We start from the raw sequence: 19112 nt of genomic DNA, 5'->3' as shown, positions 1-19112 counted from the left end.
CTGGAAACTAGGATAAGAACAACTGTTGTCCTACTAGCGGCACCATGTGCGGTAAATAGACAGGGTGACATCTGAAGTCTAAGTTCTTCATGGTTCCCTCTTCCCTCATTTATTTACATGTTCATGAGAAACAGAAAGGAATAAGCTGGTTTAGGAGTCTTTGACCAGAGACACGCTTCTCATACCTATTTTTGAGGGCCACCAGAATCTTTCTTCCTGACTCACTTGGTACCCTACATGAGATGAGCATGAAAAAAATGCTTTTTAAATACTCTGCACTAGAGTTTTACTCTGAAAGAACTACTGTTTATATTTTGCATGCAAGCAGACCCTGATTCAATTTTCAGTCATTAGTAGCATGAATATATTTGTAGCCATTATGCCAAAAATCATTAGGATATTAAAGGGGTCATATGATGCTTCTAAAAAGAACATTGTTTTGTGTATTTGGTGAAATTAAATGTGTTTATGTGGTTTAAGGTTCAAAAAACATTATTTTCCACATACTGCACATTATTGTTTCTCATCTATGCCCGCCTTCTGAAACGCGTCGATTTTCACAAGGCTCATTGTTCTGAAAAGCGAGGTGTGCTGTGATTGGCCAGCTCTCCAGTGCATTGTGATTGGCCAAAAATGCCTCAAACGTAAAACTTAAACCTTACAACATATAACACATCCTTCTCCCTTTCACATTTAAAAACAAAACCACACATACTACATACCACATGTAGCAACAACAATACTACAAAACAAAGAGAATAAAAGGTACACCTTCTTTCTTTGCGTGAACATCTGGGTGGCATTATGCAAATCTTCCCACATAGTGACGTAGACATGTTGGGGCGTGTTAGAACGAGCCGTTTCAGGAGGGCGTGGACGAGTGTTAACTCTGATAAAGAATATCTCTTTGGATTTGAAACTTTAGTCTTTGCAACTTCACAAATCTTCTTTATTCACCAAGAGCTTGTAACACTCCAAAGAGAAAGGAAAACTTGAAATCGCATCATATGACCCCTTCAAGTAAAGATCATGTTCCATGAAGATATTTTGTAAATTTCCTACCTAAAAATATTAAAACCTAATTTTTGATTAGTAATATGCATTACTAAGAACTTCATTTGGACAGCTTTAAAGGTGATTTTCTTAATATTTAGATTTTTTTGCACATTCAGATTCCAGATTTTCAAATAGTTGTATATCAAGTTATATATAGTTATATTCAAATAATGTCCTATCCTAACAAACCATACATAAAGGTAAAGCTTATTTATTCAGCTTTCAGATGATGTATAAATCTCAATAAAAAAAAATAAAAAAAATGACCCTTGGTTTTGTGGTCCAGGGTCACATGTAATAAACATAAATATAATAATATATGTAAATATATTATATTAATAACAACAAATGTACTTTATAATTTGTTAATTTGTTTAATTTATACATATATTTTTTAAAATATATATTTTTTAATATTATATATTTTAAGACACATTCCACCAGTTTACATGGGAATGACAGTTCGACTAGTCCCTTGACACTGATTGTCAGTTTTCATTTGTGAGATCTTATTTTTTTTTTTGCTTTAACTTTCCTCTGAAATCTCTACTTTTCCCACTTTATCGTTTGCTCTCTGCCATCCAATCTAGCATTCTCTTTTCCTAAACATTCTTTCCATCTCTCCATTGCTTTTCCTCTTCCTCTCTTTCTTTACTTGCATCCTGTCAGTTCTGATGACCTGGTTCTTGGTAACTGGTCTGGAGTCTTAGATTAGCTCTCCAGTGGAGGGAAAGAGTGAAGGATCATCTCTATAGCTTTGATGTGAATTTCAGATACTCTTGACTGCAGTCCCAGAGTAGCCCGTTTTGTATTTGCTGCACAGCGGTACCAAAGGCATAACATTTTAGGAATTTATAAGCTTTAGTTGAGATAGAACATCAGCAATTCACACAATTCACACACTTCACACGCTGTCACCAACGTGAGGGGCAGGTGGAGACACGGTGGGGAGGGGGGGGGGTAAGAAACGTACGAGAGAGGAAGCTGATATAAGTGACATAACTGAAAAGGAAAAAATAGGTCATATGAGAAAGGGAAGAAAAAAGAGCTTAAAATCAAGTTCGGCTGAGAAAGGAGGTCCGCCAGGGGAAGGGGGATGGGCAGCCGGAGAAAGAGGTGATATGTGTGTGTGTGTGGAGATAGAGAGAACACCGTGGTGATGGAGTGATAGAAAAATGACTGTGGGGTGCAGGCCTCTTTTAGCTGAGCATCAAAGCTAATGCCCAGGGATCTCTGATCCTCAAAAAGTCAACACAAATACTGACAGGATGTGTGTGTGTGGTGTGTGTTTGTATGCTTGTGTTTGCACTGCAAATCACTGTCTAAACCTTCCAAAGATGCATTTGTTTTGGAACTTAAAGTTAATAGTTCAGGAGGAGCACATAAGGAGCATTTCATCCAAAAGGGTTGGAAACTGCAGCCCATTTCTTCTGATCTTCACCTACTTTGCACACCAACTATTCCCTTTCTCTCTATAGTTAAATCTAGGAAGGAATTTAGAGGTCAGTTATATACTTTTATGAAAACAAGCCAAAAAAAACCAAACCTGTTTAGCATTTACAATTAATATATGATTAGCCAATATAAATTAACATAAGTCAATGAAAAAATGAAAAATTAATAAAAAATAAAAATAAAAATGCAAAATGAATCATGTGTCCTGAGCTATGTGTAAAATAACTATTGTACAATTGTCCTACCTCTGAGAAATTTGACAGAGAATGAATAAAAAGACTCCGTCTGTTAAAACTTTCTTGCATTCAAATATAATGCATAACGAAATGAAGCAGGGGAAAGACCTTTTTAACTCTTTTTAACAAGAACAGTGAAACTAAAAAGCATGAAACATGATGCAGTGGCCAAAGATGTCCATTTGCATGTATGCATAGATGAGCAATTTATTATATACAGGATACATCATGGTGTCCTGTGTGAACAGACTAACAATGACCAATTATATTGCAAAATGAATAGCTGTGATAAACATGTTGACTGCAAATAAAACAAATGCTATGAGTTCTAAAGACACGTTTTATGATGTATGTTCAGTGCTTCCACAATTTAGGGGCTTTCTCAGCAAATATTGATATACTGTATACGTAATTGTTTAATCAAATCGACAGCACTAAGCATTATATAAATTTGCCTGAATCCTTAAAAAACTAACCTGTATATACCACTAAACTGATGTTTCACACGTATGATTCATATGGAAAAACTTCATGCAAGATAGTATAAATAATAAAAAAAATAAAAAAAAATAAAAAAAAAATGGCCATACCTGTTTAAGGTAGTTTAAGACAGTTTAAGTGTATAACCAAGTTGATCCCAGCCCTACTGGTTGGTAATCCATCTAATCAACAGCCCAAATCAAGTTGGACAGGCTAATAAATGACCAACGCTTTAACCAGCGACTTCATCCGAAGCTGGTTTCAGCTGTTTTTAAACCAGGAAAATGGCTATAGCATTTACTGAGCATCAATTTTTTTAAGCTGTTACACCTAACCTGTCCAAAACACACACCACCTTTACACCAATCCAGCATCATTATTTATGCCAGGGCACATGCACACACAGACAGAGCACCTGCTGGGACTGGTGCGGGCAGAGCTCTCCTCTCGATGTACTCCAGCGTGCACCTCACCAGCAGGATTATTGAGATTAATAACCGGTGATTATTAAGATGAATACACCGATTATGTCTGTTGTGCCTTATGCTGCCACTGTCGTTAATTAAGGCCATATCGTTAGCGCACCACCAGCAGATATTAACCCCATACCCATCCATCCCCATCACCGAGGGCAAGAGTAACCGTGGCATGCTCGCTACACCTCGCTGTGGTTTTGGTATAAAGTCTGTGGTTATTAAGATATAGTATGAACATTAGAGGCTCTTTAGCCAAAGTAAGGCAACATTCATATTGTTCAGTGAATTTCCTGCTGAAAAAAAGACACAAAGAGATCAGTCATTAGTCAGATGGCTACAAAGCAGGTTTAAGAAGCATTTCAATATTGCATCAACTACTGATAAACATATTCATTTTTATTTGAATAATCACTCAGGCGGTTATTTTACCATGTATTACTTTGGAATGCGATTGTCTTTCACATTAAAATGCACAAGATCTTTTTTTTTTTTGTCATTTGATCCTCTTTCACCTATTATATTTTTATTTGAAGTACCCCTGAGATTTTAACATAAATATTTTAATAATAAAGTATCACATTTGCATGTTCACGGTTCTCTGACATTGGTTGTGGTCACATGACATGCAGGTAAATAAATAAAATATTTCATTTTTTCAGTAAGTGTTTTATTTTGATTCATTTTAAAATTATTTGTTTTAATTGAACTTTTTAATGACTGAATTAATTATTAGCTTTTTGTTAAAATTATTAACCCCCTGCAGTTCCTTCACAAACCCAGTTTGGGAAACCATGACGTAATAATGTTTAATGCACTTCATGTTGCTGATAACAACAAATGGAATATATTTTCTTACTCTTTATATTTTTATATCAATATGGTACAAGATTATTCTATTTAAATTAATGTGAAAAATAAGATAGGTCAAAAGTAATCTAAAAGTAGTCTGATTATATTACCTAAAATGTGTCACTACAACTTTGTCATGCAATTTTAAATCACCAACTGATAAAAACATCTAAAATCCCTAAACCTCAACCATCTAAACCCCCCCCCCCCCCCATTTTAGGCTTAGATATCCATTTGATATAACCATCTAAAAGGCCTAAACTGTAACCATGGAAACTCAGACTAATAATGCATGGCTCACGAGGCTGCTGGTAAACTTTCTGAAACTACTACTCCCACCTGCAGCACGCCAGTAAAAAAGATGAGATGGGGTGGAGTCCGCTGGAAAAGACAAGCTTTTCCTATCACAGAGAAAAAAAAATCTGGCCTACTCCTCCACCTAGCTGAACTGAACTGATTGACACCCCCTACACACACAAACACATCAAATACATACACACATGAACCCTCTTCAGCACTGTCTTTAACTGTGTGGGCAATGGCATTGATTTTCTCTTGAGCTGAAGGGATGACATCACTGTTCGAGGGGAGCAGCATGTGGGCGGCTCTTCTGCATGCCTGTCTTTAGTCGAGCGGACGGTGATAGGACACCGGCCGCAGAGGGGTCAGTGTCAGGCGGGGGACTGTGTGAACATCCTTCTCCAGCAAGAGAGACAAAGAGCTGTGAAAGGGATCAGTTATTGTTTTTCCGACCATTAACGCATACACGCTCACATACCGTGAGTGAGAAGGGCAGCGTAGTGACACTGACTTAATAGGGAAGGCAACTTCAGCTATCTAATGAGCTGCATGAAGGGTGGAGATGAGAAGGGAGGAGGACTGCAGGAGAATGCTCCCAATTATCTTTAATAATCCCTCTGTAATCTTTCACACTGAATGGAAATTGTGCAGAAGGGAAATGCACGGGAAGATAAAGATTACAATTAAAGTAAAAATCACATTTTTTTCCATGCAATAATCTGCCATCATTGGGCAATGAGCTTTATGGTTTTTCGGCGGTCATTCATCTCTAAGAAGCTGGAAGGAATAAAAAGGGAGAATGAAACAATGAGGACAAAAGAGGGAGGACAGCATAGTTACAGAAGTGATATTTTCCAGTAGACATCCTGCTGAAAACACCAGCTTAAATCTAGTTTATACTGGATAGTGCTGGTCCAACATGTGGCAATACTTAGCTGGTGAAGCTGGTTTATAAGCATGGCATTTCTAATGATACTGGTTGACCAAAGATGTCTTGCCTGAATAAGCTAGTTAGGAAGCATACCAGATTGGGGACCAAGACCATATATTTCAAAATATACAATATTTTCTTTCTTTCTTTTTCTTTCTTTCTTTCTTTCTTCTTTCTTTCTTTCTATCTATCTATCTATCTATCTATCATCTATCTATCTACAGAGAGATAGAGAGATAAAGAGAGAGAGATGTCTTGCTTGGTTAGGGTTAGTTAAGAAGTCATACTAGGTAATACCAAACTATATGTTGTTGTTTTTTTTCAAGCAAAACTGCCTATCAATGGCCATGTTGGCAATTGCCATTTCGCCAAAATAAACATTTTTAAGCAATCTATAAACCTTAATTTTGCACTGAAATGAACTGAGGGCTTGTTTTGAATTAAAAGAGTATAATTGAGAGAAAGGGGGAGGAAAAAGTAAAGAGATGAATAGCGAGGAGTTTCAGCAGGGAGAAATTGTCCCACTTTAACCAGCAGTAAATCCCACGCAGCACAGCCTTACAATCCAGCACTTACTCAGAGAGACGGATGAGAGAAGACCGGGGGGAAGGTGCGTAAATGCTCCAATGGCTTGAGCACAAAATGAAAACATTGCTGTAGGGAGAGTGCGCTGGAATTGACTTCACATCTCGACATCAACTGCATTCATTAATAAAACGCACAATCTCTCAAAAAACAGGGTTCATCTTTTTTTTTTTTTTTTTGACATTTAAAACTCATTTCATTTATTTGTATGTTTTTTCAGCTATTTTTCAGCTCTTGATATTTGAACCCTTAACACACTTTTTGTGCACTTTAACTTGTTTAATTTGTCCACTGTCAATATCCAACAATGGTCATGTGTGTGCATCAAAGAAGAATTTCACAATTTTCGTAATATTTCTCAAAAAAAAATCATTTCATATGTTTTTTATTTATTTTGGAATTCACTGTCTTTTTTCTTGCTTAGGTTCATTTCATGGCTAGCATTTTATTGTATATACACTATATAATATTTTCACAGTATTGGAACATTTGGGCAAAGGGCATTTTAACTGGAAATCCTGCAAAAATCCTACATAGTAAAAATAATGTAAATAATATTTTCCATTTTATTCCTCCATTAATATATAATCCAAAATATATTCTCTCAAGAAGCAGTACAGTAGGAAAAAACAACTTTAATTGGTCAAAATTGTTAGTCAAGGGTGGATGGATAAATGGATTTTGTCTTTGTTGTGGCCTTTTATTTATATCATCATAGCATTAAAAATATAATGATGTAGTACTTTTCATATTTAATTCATAGTTAAAGCTGAAATTGTGGGTCAGGGAAAGGAATAAAATAATTTCTATATATAAAATACATTTAAAAAATAATCAAAAATAAATGCATGCTAAAGTTTTCAAGATGGTTACTGCCATAAGAAATCTGATATTTTGATGAAAATACACCTCTGGGACATAAAAGTGCATGTATTTGAAGAAACACCCACATTCATGTGATTGTACCCAAGCAGCTTCAGTTCTCAGGCAGTGTCTATGGAAACCGAATATCCACTGACGTGAACAGAGAGAAATAGCTAGGAAATGGAGAACACAAGAGATGGAGGTTCATCGACTGATGGCAACTGGGAAAGCCTGGTGCGTGGGCTGACCGGGGGTTTCTGCCGCACAAGCACTCATAAATTTGCTATCTTCCCTCCATACCAATCCCTCTCTCTCTCTCTCTCTCTCTCTTCATTCCTGACCCCCTCCCCTTAAGCATAATGATAACTGCATGCTTTATGAGGAACTGAAGCAGGAGGGCAATGCATAGCTCAACTTCACATCACAAGATGGGATGGGTACGACGACCCCTCTCAACCATTACAGTGATTAAATAAGATGGACTCTGTCCCTATATCTGTGATGCAGATCATGGGCTTCTTCAGCCCTTAGTACAGGAAGGACAAAACAAACAACTCTACTAGTGAAAAACAAATAAATAACAACAATAACTTCATCATCATATTAAGAATTCATCAAGAATTCTAAAAAAAACATAGCTAAAGCATGGCTTTCCTCCATTTAAACTATTTTTTGCTAAATTAATTATGGGCAGAACGTAAGGATTCTACAGTTAAGGCATCTAAATCAGGTCTTGAAAACTGACTGCACTGCACTTCTGCATATATGTCCATTTGATTATTATTTGATCAATAACTGCTACAATAATCAGTAAACATGCACAAAACTATTTCCCCCATGCAACATTAATTGCACCAGGCAAATAGCAAATATAGTTTTATAAAACTTTGTGTTTTGTGAAGGCACAGTCTTTAATGTGCTTAATTTATATAGAAAGGGGGTGTGCTTGTGTTGAACACAATGACTTAAATTAAATAGAGCATAGTCCATTTTCAGTAAATATAGTAATGGCATTGTGGGTGGCATGTGAATATGAAGCAGCATTTTTTAAATGGTGAAACCATTTCATGAATTAGCCCATTTGTCATTGTACTCCTACACTGCAAAAAAGGATTTTTATATTTAGTAATTTTGTCTTGTTTTCCAATATAAATTTCTAAACATTCATAAATCAAGATACAAGCATCATGACATAAAAAATATGAATTATTGTTTTCTGAAAAATGTACCAAATTAAATGTTTAAGCTTAAAGAAAAAGAAAAAAAAATCTGCCAAAGGGGTAAGAAAAATAAACTTAATTCAAAAGGAAGGTACGTTTATTATTGTGACCCCACTGGCATTCTTACTTTAAGCTTAACATTTTACAGAATACAAGACTTAATATCTTCTGTCATTTTGGTTCTCAAAGATATTTTGATTGATAGGAAACATGAGTTAAGTACTAGAAAACAAGTCAAAAACAATTTTTGGAAGTGAACATTTGTCTATATGTGAAAGACATATAGCTGAATTAGAAAAGATAAAAATATTTTAAAACTGTGATTGACAGTCATATTTTCATGTTTCTCTTCTGATATTAAAGACATGAAATTTGAAGATACTAAACAATATTATTCACCCTGCCTCCTTTTCATAATGGTTTTTATAAATTATATATATGGGGATGATGAAGTAAGTTTTTTTTGTTGTTGGAAAATATCCATGAATGAATACTTTGGAGATGTAACTGTTTACAATATTATTATATGTATTTAGACACAAAGAGCCTACAGTACAGAACATTACAGACATGAGAAGATTTGTACTTTGGAGATGTAACTGTTTACAGTATCAATACGCACTGTATCTTATTCTCTGTTTTACCTCGAGGATAACTTTTCCCTTTCATTTTTTTGTTTGTAATCTTTGTTCAGTTCTTCCTTCTCTGTCCTGTTCTTCCCTTTCATCTTCACCTTTTCTCTCTGTCTCTCTCTCTTTTCTCCCACTCCTGCTCCAGCTAATTGCCGCAGAGCTCACTGATAGAAATCAATGTGCAATGTTTGATTGTGAGCCAAAGCACAGGAAGGTGAAGCAGAGCAATAAACATCACAAATACACAAACATACACACTCAGCACTTGCATATCTGATCCTCGGATGATTAAGAGGTGTCTCACACAACACTGTGTTTGTGTTAAGCTTCCCACAGAACCCCTGACTAAAGCCTTGAATCAATCTAACCATAATGCCATTAACTATATTTGAGCATGCATATTATTCATTTATTGCATTAAAGTCAACCTCAAATAGCTTTGAGCTGCATAAAATGCAATAACTGACAAATCCAACAGAGTAAAAGGCTGATACTGCTATAAAAATCTATCAGCAAACTTTTTCAGGTTTCTTTTTACATTGAGACTCCTGAGACGGGGCAGTTAAAGGGAAAGTTCACTTGAAAATGATCATTCAGTCATAATTTTCTTGAATTCAATATATACTTTAATTCAATATATCTTGAATTCATTATCCTTCCAAACCTGTATGAGTCAGGAACACAAAAGACAATATTTTAAGAATTTCTCAATGTTGTTTTGACCTCATTGACTTTCACTGTATGGACAAAAACAAACAATCAATCATATTTAGAAATACATCAATACAAATCATAATCCAAAAAAAAATATCCCAGCTGATAGTATATATATATATACACACACACACACACACACATAGTAAATATACACACACACACACACACACACACAGTGCTTTGTGAAAGTATTCATACCCCTTCATTTATTTCATGTTTTGTTATGTTGTAGCCTTATGTTAAACTGCTTTAAATTACTTTTTTCCACATCAATCTACACTTCATACACCATAATGGCAAAGAAAAACTGAACTATCACAACTTTGTACATTTATTAAAAATAAAAAAACTGAAACAAGTACATTGCATAAGTATTCAAACCCTCATTACTTATTACTTAGCTCATTACTTAGCTGAAGCACCTTAACAGCCTCAAGTCTTTTTGGGTATGATGCGACAGGCTTTGCACATCAGCATTTGGAAATTATCTGCCATCCTTCTCCTCATCTCTTCACCTCTCAAGCTCTGTCAGGTTGGATGAGGGCAGATGCACATCTTCAGGTTTCTCCAGAAATGTTTGATTAGGTTCAAGCTCAGGCTGTGGCTGGGCCACACATGGACATTCACAGAGTTGTCTGTAAGCCACTCTTGCTGTGTTTAGGTTAATTGTCCTGTTGGACGGTAAACCTTCTGCCCAGTGTGAGGCTCTAAATGCTCTGGACTAGGTTTTCATTAAGGCTATCTCAATTTTTTGATGCATTCAGCTTTTCTTCTACTCTGACGAGTCCCTCAGACCCCCCCTGCTGAAAAACAGCCCCACAGCATGAGGCTGCTACCAGCACACTTTACTTTTTGGATGGTACTCTGCAGGTGATGAGCGTTACCTGGTTTCCTTCAAGCATTATGCTTGGAATTGAGGTTCATCAAACCAGAGAATCTTGTTCTCCTTCATGAACTTGAGCTGCATCAAAAAACTTTGGGAACGCGTCTGTGTGACCACGCTCTGAATTAGTCCAATGGAATGGCAAAACGTCATGGGCGGGGTGACGTAGAGACCAGAGAGCTTGAAAGCGCATCTTAAAACGAGCAGCGTTAGCTTCTGTGTTTTCAGCAAGTGCTCTGTGTGTGTCAAAGATGGGTTTAACCATCCAATCAGACATGTGGAAGAAACCATGGTTCCTGTCACAGGCCCAGTGCTGCCTCCCTCACGGGCTGTAGAGCGGTCATGAGTGGCCACTTTGCCCAGGGTTAGTGGGGAGGTGACCATCTTACATGGCATATAAATTTCCTGGAGATGCTGGCTGTGTTTCAGCCTCTGAAACATTTTTCCCCCAGACCTGAGAGGCCATCATGTGCTGGTTCATACGGCAATGCAGTGGTGGTCTCTTATATCAACCACCACCTGGTTCTCCCTTACTCACCCAGATCCTCTTGGACTGGACGCTATGGTACAGATGTGGCCGAGGCTGCATCTGTATGTTTTTCCCATGATTTTTCTGCTCCCAGGAGTTCTGGAGAGAGTGCGCCAGGATGGAATTCATCTACTGATAGTAGCTCTGTTCTGGACGGACCGAATATGGTTCTCAGACCTAGTGGCCCTTCTAGATGGCCCTCCATGGGAGATTTCCATTACGAGGGACCTTCTATCTCAGGCGGGGGGCTCCATATATCACCCCACCCGGTGTCGTGGAAGTTGAGGGTGTGGCCCCTGAGGAGGCACATCTCATAGCTTCCGGTCTCTCAACTGAGGTTGTTGAGACCGTACTCCACTCCAGAGCTCCCTTCAGAAGGAAACTGTATTCCTTGAAGAGTATTGTGTTCACTCCATGGTGCGGAAATCGTCAGCTGTTCCCAGTTAACTGCCCAGTTGGTACATTTAAAAATCCCCCTCTTACACTTCTCCACATAGGGTTGACCCCCTACACCAAAAGTGTTCACATCGCCCACATATCCTCACAACACCACATTGTGCAAAAACCCTCAGTAACATGTTTCCATCATGGTGCTTGAGGCCAGGAGAAGTATGGTACCACTCCAGGCTCTCAGGTGCTTCTGTTTTGGCTGTGCTCACCATGATTTCACACTAGACAGCAGCTCGAGTTCCTGAAGGGAAACGTCACTAGGTTACATATGTAACCCTAGTTCCCCGAAAGAACAAGATGCGGCATCAAAACGCTTTGGGAATGACAATGCCCACACCACCATTCGCATTCCCAAAGCGTTTCTACGCAATGTCTCGTTCCCTCGGGGAGCTAGGGTTACATATGTAATCTAGTGACGTTTCTCACAGTCTAAGGGTTCTTTAGGTGCTTTTTTGCAAATTCCAAGTGGGTTTTTGTGTGTCTCCCCTGAGGAGAAGATTGAGTCTGGCCACACCAACATAAAGCCCAGATTGGTGGAGTATTGCAGTGATGTTTGTCCTCCTGTAGGTTTCTCCCATCTGCATATATGATCATGGACCTCAACTAGAGTGACCATCAGCTTCTTGGTCACCAGTCTAGACAAGGCCCTTCTCCATCAGTTGCTCAGTTTGGCCAGGAGGCCAGCTCTAGGAAGTTCTAGTTGTTTCAAACGTTTTCCATTATGGATAAAGAAGGCTACATGATTCTGTGTGATTCTTTTTTTCTGAACTCTTCCTTAGATGTGTGGCTTGACGCTAACCTGTTTCTAAGCTCTACAGGCAGTTCTTTTGACCTCAGGACTTGGTTTTTGCTCTGATATGCATTTTCAGCTATTAGACCTTTTATTAAGATCTGTGTGCCATTCCAAATAATACCCATTCAATTGAATTTGCCACAGGTTAACTTCACTTGAAGTGTAGTAACATCTACAAGCAATATGAATGCTCCTGAGCTAAATTTCAACTGTCCCATATAAGGATAAAAAAACCAATGCAACTGAACCACCAAAGTAATTAAAATAAAAAGGGTTAACAGTGTTCCGTAAAACATTAAAAAAAATTAAAGTACATCAAAAACTTTATCAAGGCACTGTGTGTGTGTGTGTATATATACACACACACACACATATATATATATATATTCTGACAAAATAAACACCACACACACATAACACTTGATCATACACACTTAAAAAACCAGCCAACCAGCATTCTAATTAAATCAGAAACACTCACCTACATTGTGATCAGACACATGACATTTTACAACTCAAGTGATTGCTCATGCCTCCTCAGTTCTGGACGCAATTGTTTTTCCACATTTTAAATCATGCCCTACAGCTAATAAGCAGCCATTGAAATGAACGGGAATGCTAACGGATAGCTTTCTCCAGGTATTACAGACCTGCTTGGTTTGAGAACAGCCTTTATGCTTGGCACACAAATTGCACACTTAACCAAAACGGAAACTAAAAATGACAGCCAAAAAAAAAAAAAAAACGACCCCTAATTGACTAACCCTGCGAAAGCAGAAGGTACTGCTCACCTGCTATCTTTCTTCTCGACCTGAAAGCCTAGTGAAACAGACTGTTAGGAGCAGAGAGACTAGTGTAAATCTGTCTCCTACATGAAAGCGCCTTTGATAGGCCTCTACTCCCATCTCATCTCCACAAGCATGCCACTAATGTTCTGCCTCCCAGCCAAAATATCCCCAGCAACACCTGGCAACATGAAGAAGAAAAAAACTGATTAAATCATTAGAGAAACACATGGGAGGACGGAAAAGAGAGAGTGGGAGATGAAGGAGGGAGAGCGAAGACGTAACAGGGGGAGGGATGAACAACTTCATAAGCTTGGCACTGCATTCCTGGTGCCGTGCCCGTTGTTTTTGTCCACACACATCAAAGGCTGCGGTAATCGCTGCTGTTTGCAGGCCCGCATCTCCAGTTCACCTTGACTGGCCTGTTATACGCTACAGGCCAGAGCAGTGCTCAAAGACGGCTGGTTTCTCACTGAGCAGGCCAAGAAGTGTCTGAACCTGGGCACTGGAACGCCAGTACGCCTAATGAACGAACATTAGGAGATGAGCGTCCCATAGCACAGTGGCGGGAGCAGCTCCAGGTCTTCACCAGCTGTGCTGGTCTTGTTTACAAGCTGCCGCCTGCTGCTGCTGGAGCGGCTTTGTGACAGGCCTCCGCTCCCAACCGCATCCTCGAGCTCGCTTGAGCAGCCGAGCCCAACCCAAGTGCATGTGTGCTGGGTCTAAACGTCCGTCTGTGTCCCTCGGTGCCCTCCGAATAAGTGTAAAGCCATACAGAAATGCTGCTGAGAAGAATGTGGAAATGTGGTGTTTGAATTTGCAAACCTAACTCTGCAACTATGTTTCTCTGTTACAGGAAACTTCAAAGGATTGTGTAAGCAGATAGATCACTTTCCAGAAGACACAGATTATGAAGCAGATGCCTCAGAGTACTTCTTACGTGAGTGCCTCCTTAGTGTTTCTGTGACAGTATTCATGTTCTCACCATCTTGTTCTTTCTTGTTCAATCTGTGAGGCATTTCAAGTAGTATCAGATATGCTATTTTTGCCCAAGTCTTGTTACTGCTGAAACAAAAGGGAAAAAATGTAACCTATATGTACAAAGTCCAAAAGTTTGGAGAAGGTTATTACCAGGCTTGCAGAACTCTGCAGATTTACCATTATTCAAAAAGTTATATGTATTATTTGCTAATAGTTAAATCAAGTATTAAAATTGTTTTATTATTGAAATAAAAATATGAAATATGCTGTATAGTTTCACCTTTCAACAACAAATAAGAATGTAGTAGTATAACCAATGTTTAAAAAATAGTTATTCTTTTTTATTTTCTAATTAAAAATGTAAATAAAATATTACAATTGTATTAATAATTAAAATTGGGGCTTGCCAATTGATTAAAATTTTTAAATTGCACGCGTATCATGAAATTAAGCACCATTTATATAGTTTAACTTGTTCATTTTGTCATAAAATATTGTGGATTCTTTTAGCAACCAATAAAATTGTACTCTAACTGCTGTTTAAAAAAATTATTAAAATTCTTTAAATTGTAATAATAATTAAAAATTCTAAACATTATATTGGCTATACACTTATATTGGATATTTCTAGATTTCAACTACCAATAAAAATGTAGTACTATAACTGCTGTTTATAAACAGTTGTTCTTTAATAAGAAAAAATGTAAAAATGTAATATAAATATTTTTATAACAATTGAAAAACTTGAAATAAGAAGCTACCTGTTAGAATGAGATCTTATATAACACATTTTACAATATCTACTGTAAACTGTTTTTAAAAAAATGCAGCAGATTTTCTAATTTTATTTATTTATTTTTTTAAATCAGAGGAGAAAATGCAAAAAAAAAAAAAAATTAATGCAATAGAGCTGTATTTCAAGTAATCTCCTAGTCTTTACTTTGTTCCACCTATCTTTGGTTTTCTCACACTGTTCAGCCACGTAAGGATGGTCTGTTGTCTCTGTGGGAACGTGTGAATGTTTCCTCACTCTGTTTAGACTCTCAGCAGCGGCAGACTCTCTAGCTTGTACAGTACGGCTCAACTAGGCCCGATTATAGTACACTGGCTCCCTCGTAAACACAGAGCATTGATTTCCACTCTTTTTTCGTCTGAGCAAACAGTCCCGGGAAGTGAGTGTCAAACAAGCCACATGCATCAATCCTAAACTCACAAGCAGGACTATCAGTTACTGTCATCAAAACAAGGGCCTGAATTGACCAGATACAACATGGTAACAACCAAGAGTAATTAAAGATTCTGGAAGCGTTGTGCAGGAAAACAATTGCAGACTACTGGAGAGAGAAGGAAAATTAGTCTAAGGGTCCATTTATACAGGGTACATCCTGGTCCATCTGCACTGTTTTTGGATTGTTTGAAACCTTGCTAAAGCCAAGTTAATGTCATCAACGAAATTACTGATGAACAAGAAACATTTCTTCTTCTTCTTCTTCTTCTTCTTCTTCTTCTTCTTCTTCAAAACACTAATACAAATATTAAGGTATAAAGACAAAAAGTTAAAATTATTATTAATGTTGAAAACATTTGTGCTGCTCAGTATTTTTGTGAAAACCCTGATACATATTTTCAGGTTTATAGACAAAAAGTTAAAAAAAAAAAAAAACATTTATTTTGTAATAATTTAAAAGACTTTTGATGAATTTAATGTAGCCTTGTTGAATAAAAGTGTTAATTTCTTCAACAACAAGAAAAAAGAAACAAAAATTATACTAATCACAAACTTTTGAATGGTAGTCTAAGCAAAAAATAAAAATATTAGCAAAGGACTAACAAACTAGCAACATCTGAAACAGAAAAATCATTAAAGATAGGACTGTTTTGAATAAGTTAAAATGCACATTAAAATAAACTTTATGCAGAATGTGTAAGTCACGTTGTAAATACTCTCTGTAATAACAGATAAAAAAAAAAAACAAATAACAAAAAAACACTGTCTTTACACACACCCACCACCACTTTTAACAACTGCTTCATCATAATAAGCTCGATACACCTGCACTTTGTACTATTTTCTTGTGCTCTGTCTCACTGAATGACCACCTGCTGATCCAAATCAGCACATAACACAACATTTTTAACTATTATTTAAATCAGCTCAGACTGTAACATTTATCAATAATGTTACGTTCAGCCAAAAGTCTTAGAATCACAGCTAAGGAATCAGGCTTATCCTTCACAGCGTTTGCCCATCCAGTCAGAGCCATTTAACCTACTTAACCAAGCACCCATTGGTAAGATGATGATATCAGATAAAAGACCATACAGTTATCCCATTACAGATCCTTCTTCAATATCGAAGCTTCATGCATCACCCCAAACAGGTGGCTGACCTGCTGTAATGAACTCTTCACTGAGCCTGTGATTATAGCTCATGCAGTTAAACAGTGCAGATTACGCAGTAATGCGGCAGCATTGACCCCATTGCGGTTCATCCTTAATTGACACTGTCATAATGATGCATTCGCTTTCGTGACTCGTGCTTTGAGCTGCTAGGTGGATGCTGAGCCGGTCACATTGCGTGCAAACTCCACAAATAAAGTCTTGCCAGTGAGTCTTGGTGCTTTGAGCACTTGTGCCTACCCATAAACAAAAATAAATAATATAAAAAATAAAAAAAACAAAAAACAGACAAAAACTGACAAAATCTCCACCATTGGACCGGGAGTGGTCAAAACGACACGGGACAGAGAACTACCACAGACCTCGCTCTCTATAAGTGTGTGAGCGCACGTATATGAACGCATATGTGTGTTTGTCCTTTTCCTTAGCTGCAATTGGACGAATAGGCCGCAACGCTCCCAGTGGCTTGTGAATTAGGACACTCACTTCCATAAATATTTCAGCCTCTTTCTTATATAGGTCAGCTTTCTGTCTCTCTCACTTTCTCTCCTCTTCTTCCTACTTCTCTTCTCCTTGCACGTTTTATCCTTTCAGACATCTGTTCTGTAGAAGTTTTGGTCACCAACTGTGGGTTAAAGTAGAGTGATGGGAGATCAACGAAGTGAGAAGATACAGTGGAGTAGGATTCAATAGGATGTCATGCATCAGTAAATAAATCAGTTTTCTCATTTTTAACAGTACATTATGAGTGAAAAATAGGTGTTGTAGCTAACCTTAATACCAAGTTGTTCTGAATCCTTCAAGAGCAGTGCAGTCACTGAAGGACAGCCTATATGCATTGCTGCGAGAACTGTCTAGCTGAACTTTAGCATTGATACTTACTTGTAGAAAGAGTGTGTTTTAATACAGAAAGTTTGTTAAAATAGGCCTGCAAAGTGGTTATCTACACTATTGTTCAAAAGTTTCGGGTCAGTAAAGATGAGTTTTCTGCATCATTACTCCAGTCTTCAGTGTCATGTGATCCTGCAGAAATCATTATTATATGTTGATATATGCCCATTCTAATATGCTCAAGAAACATTTCTTATTATTATCAAAGTTCAAAACAGCTGTGCTTCTAAATATTTTTGTGAAATCTTTATATAATATGGATCATGTATTTGAAATAGATACTGTATTTTTGTAACATTATAAATGTCTGTACTGTCACTTTTGATCAATTTAATATATTTTTGCTGAATAAAATTATTAATTTCTTTCTTTCAAAAAAGTAGTGACCTCAAACTTTTGAATGATAGTGTATATGGTGACATTCAGTTCAAATACTGACGTTTATTCATTGGGTTTGGTGCATTGCAGATATTTGATTGACGCAGTTATTGATTTCAATCATATTTGCATGGGTTATTTATTTTTATTTATTTTAAGCATGCACTTAACACATAAAATAAATAAAAGTCCAATCACCTACTGTATATGACTTACAGGAACCCTGTAGCTAAATACTAAATACTCTAAATACTAAAAAATCTTCTCTCTATGACTGTTAAATAAATTAAAAATGAAAGCACATTATCATGTTATCTTTTATGACAACTTCCATTCATAGGTTAGTGCTATACTACACACATAGAATAAGGCAAGCTGTTAGTGAAAGTGAAAGTGAAAGTCATGACATTTGCCAAGTATGGTAACCCATACTCGGAATTGGTGCTCTGCTTTTAACCCATCCAAGTGCACACACACAGCAGTGAACACACACACAATGTGAACACACACCCGGAGCAGTGGGCAGCTATATGTTAGCTTACTAACTTAACCTTCCTAACTGAAAACACAAAGGGAAATGTTAAATTTGGACATTTTTAGCTTTTCCAATATGTCATTTTAAAGACATTAAAGGGATAGCTTCCCAAAAATGAAAATTCTGTCATTAGTTACTCACCCTCATTTTGGATTTCATCAAAAAATATCTTAATTTGTGTTCTGAAGATGAATAAAGGTCTTATGGGTTTGGAAGAACATGAGGGTGAGTAATTAATGACAGAATTTTCATCTTTGGGTGATCTATCCCTTTAACAGTTACCATACTCTCATGATTTAAGACTAAGACTGAATTTGGAATAGCTCACTACCATACTACTCTTATTGATTCTGCAATATTTACATTTGCACTTAGTAGACACTTCTATCCAACGTGACTTACAAATGAGAAACATCACAAGCAATTTGTCATAAGATCTATAAGATCCAGCAATATAACTCAGTTTTTAACCATTTTCAAAAATCATGTTTTTATTGTGCATTCCAATTAAAGGGTTAGTTCACCCAAATATGAAAATTCTGTCATTAATTACTCACCCTCATGTCATTTCAAACCCGTAAGACCTTTGTTCATCTTAGGAACACAAATTAAGATATTTTTGATGGAATCTGGAGCTGTCTGATCCTGCATAGACAGCAACACAACTGAAATGTTCCAAACGAAGG

General features: G+C 37.1%; 1 protein-coding gene across 1 annotated transcript in view; it reads left to right on the top strand.

Annotated features, from left to right (window-relative positions):
- LOC122136556 (voltage-dependent calcium channel gamma-2 subunit) overlaps window positions 1–19112 on the top strand; it is a 70724-nt gene that overhangs the window by 29732 nt on the left and 21880 nt on the right. Inside the window, exon 2 of the mRNA XM_042720351.1 lies at window positions 14098–14181. Within this exon, the coding sequence (XP_042576285.1) occupies window positions 14098–14181 (84 nt within the window). The remainder of the gene's footprint in view (window positions 1–14097; window positions 14182–19112) is intronic.

The sequence above is a fragment of the Cyprinus carpio genome, chromosome B3, assembly GCF_018340385.1.
Source record: "Cyprinus carpio isolate SPL01 chromosome B3, ASM1834038v1, whole genome shotgun sequence".
Taxonomy (NCBI): Eukaryota; Metazoa; Chordata; class Actinopteri; order Cypriniformes; family Cyprinidae; genus Cyprinus; species Cyprinus carpio.
This window is presented reverse-complemented; position numbering and strand designations above follow the sequence as displayed.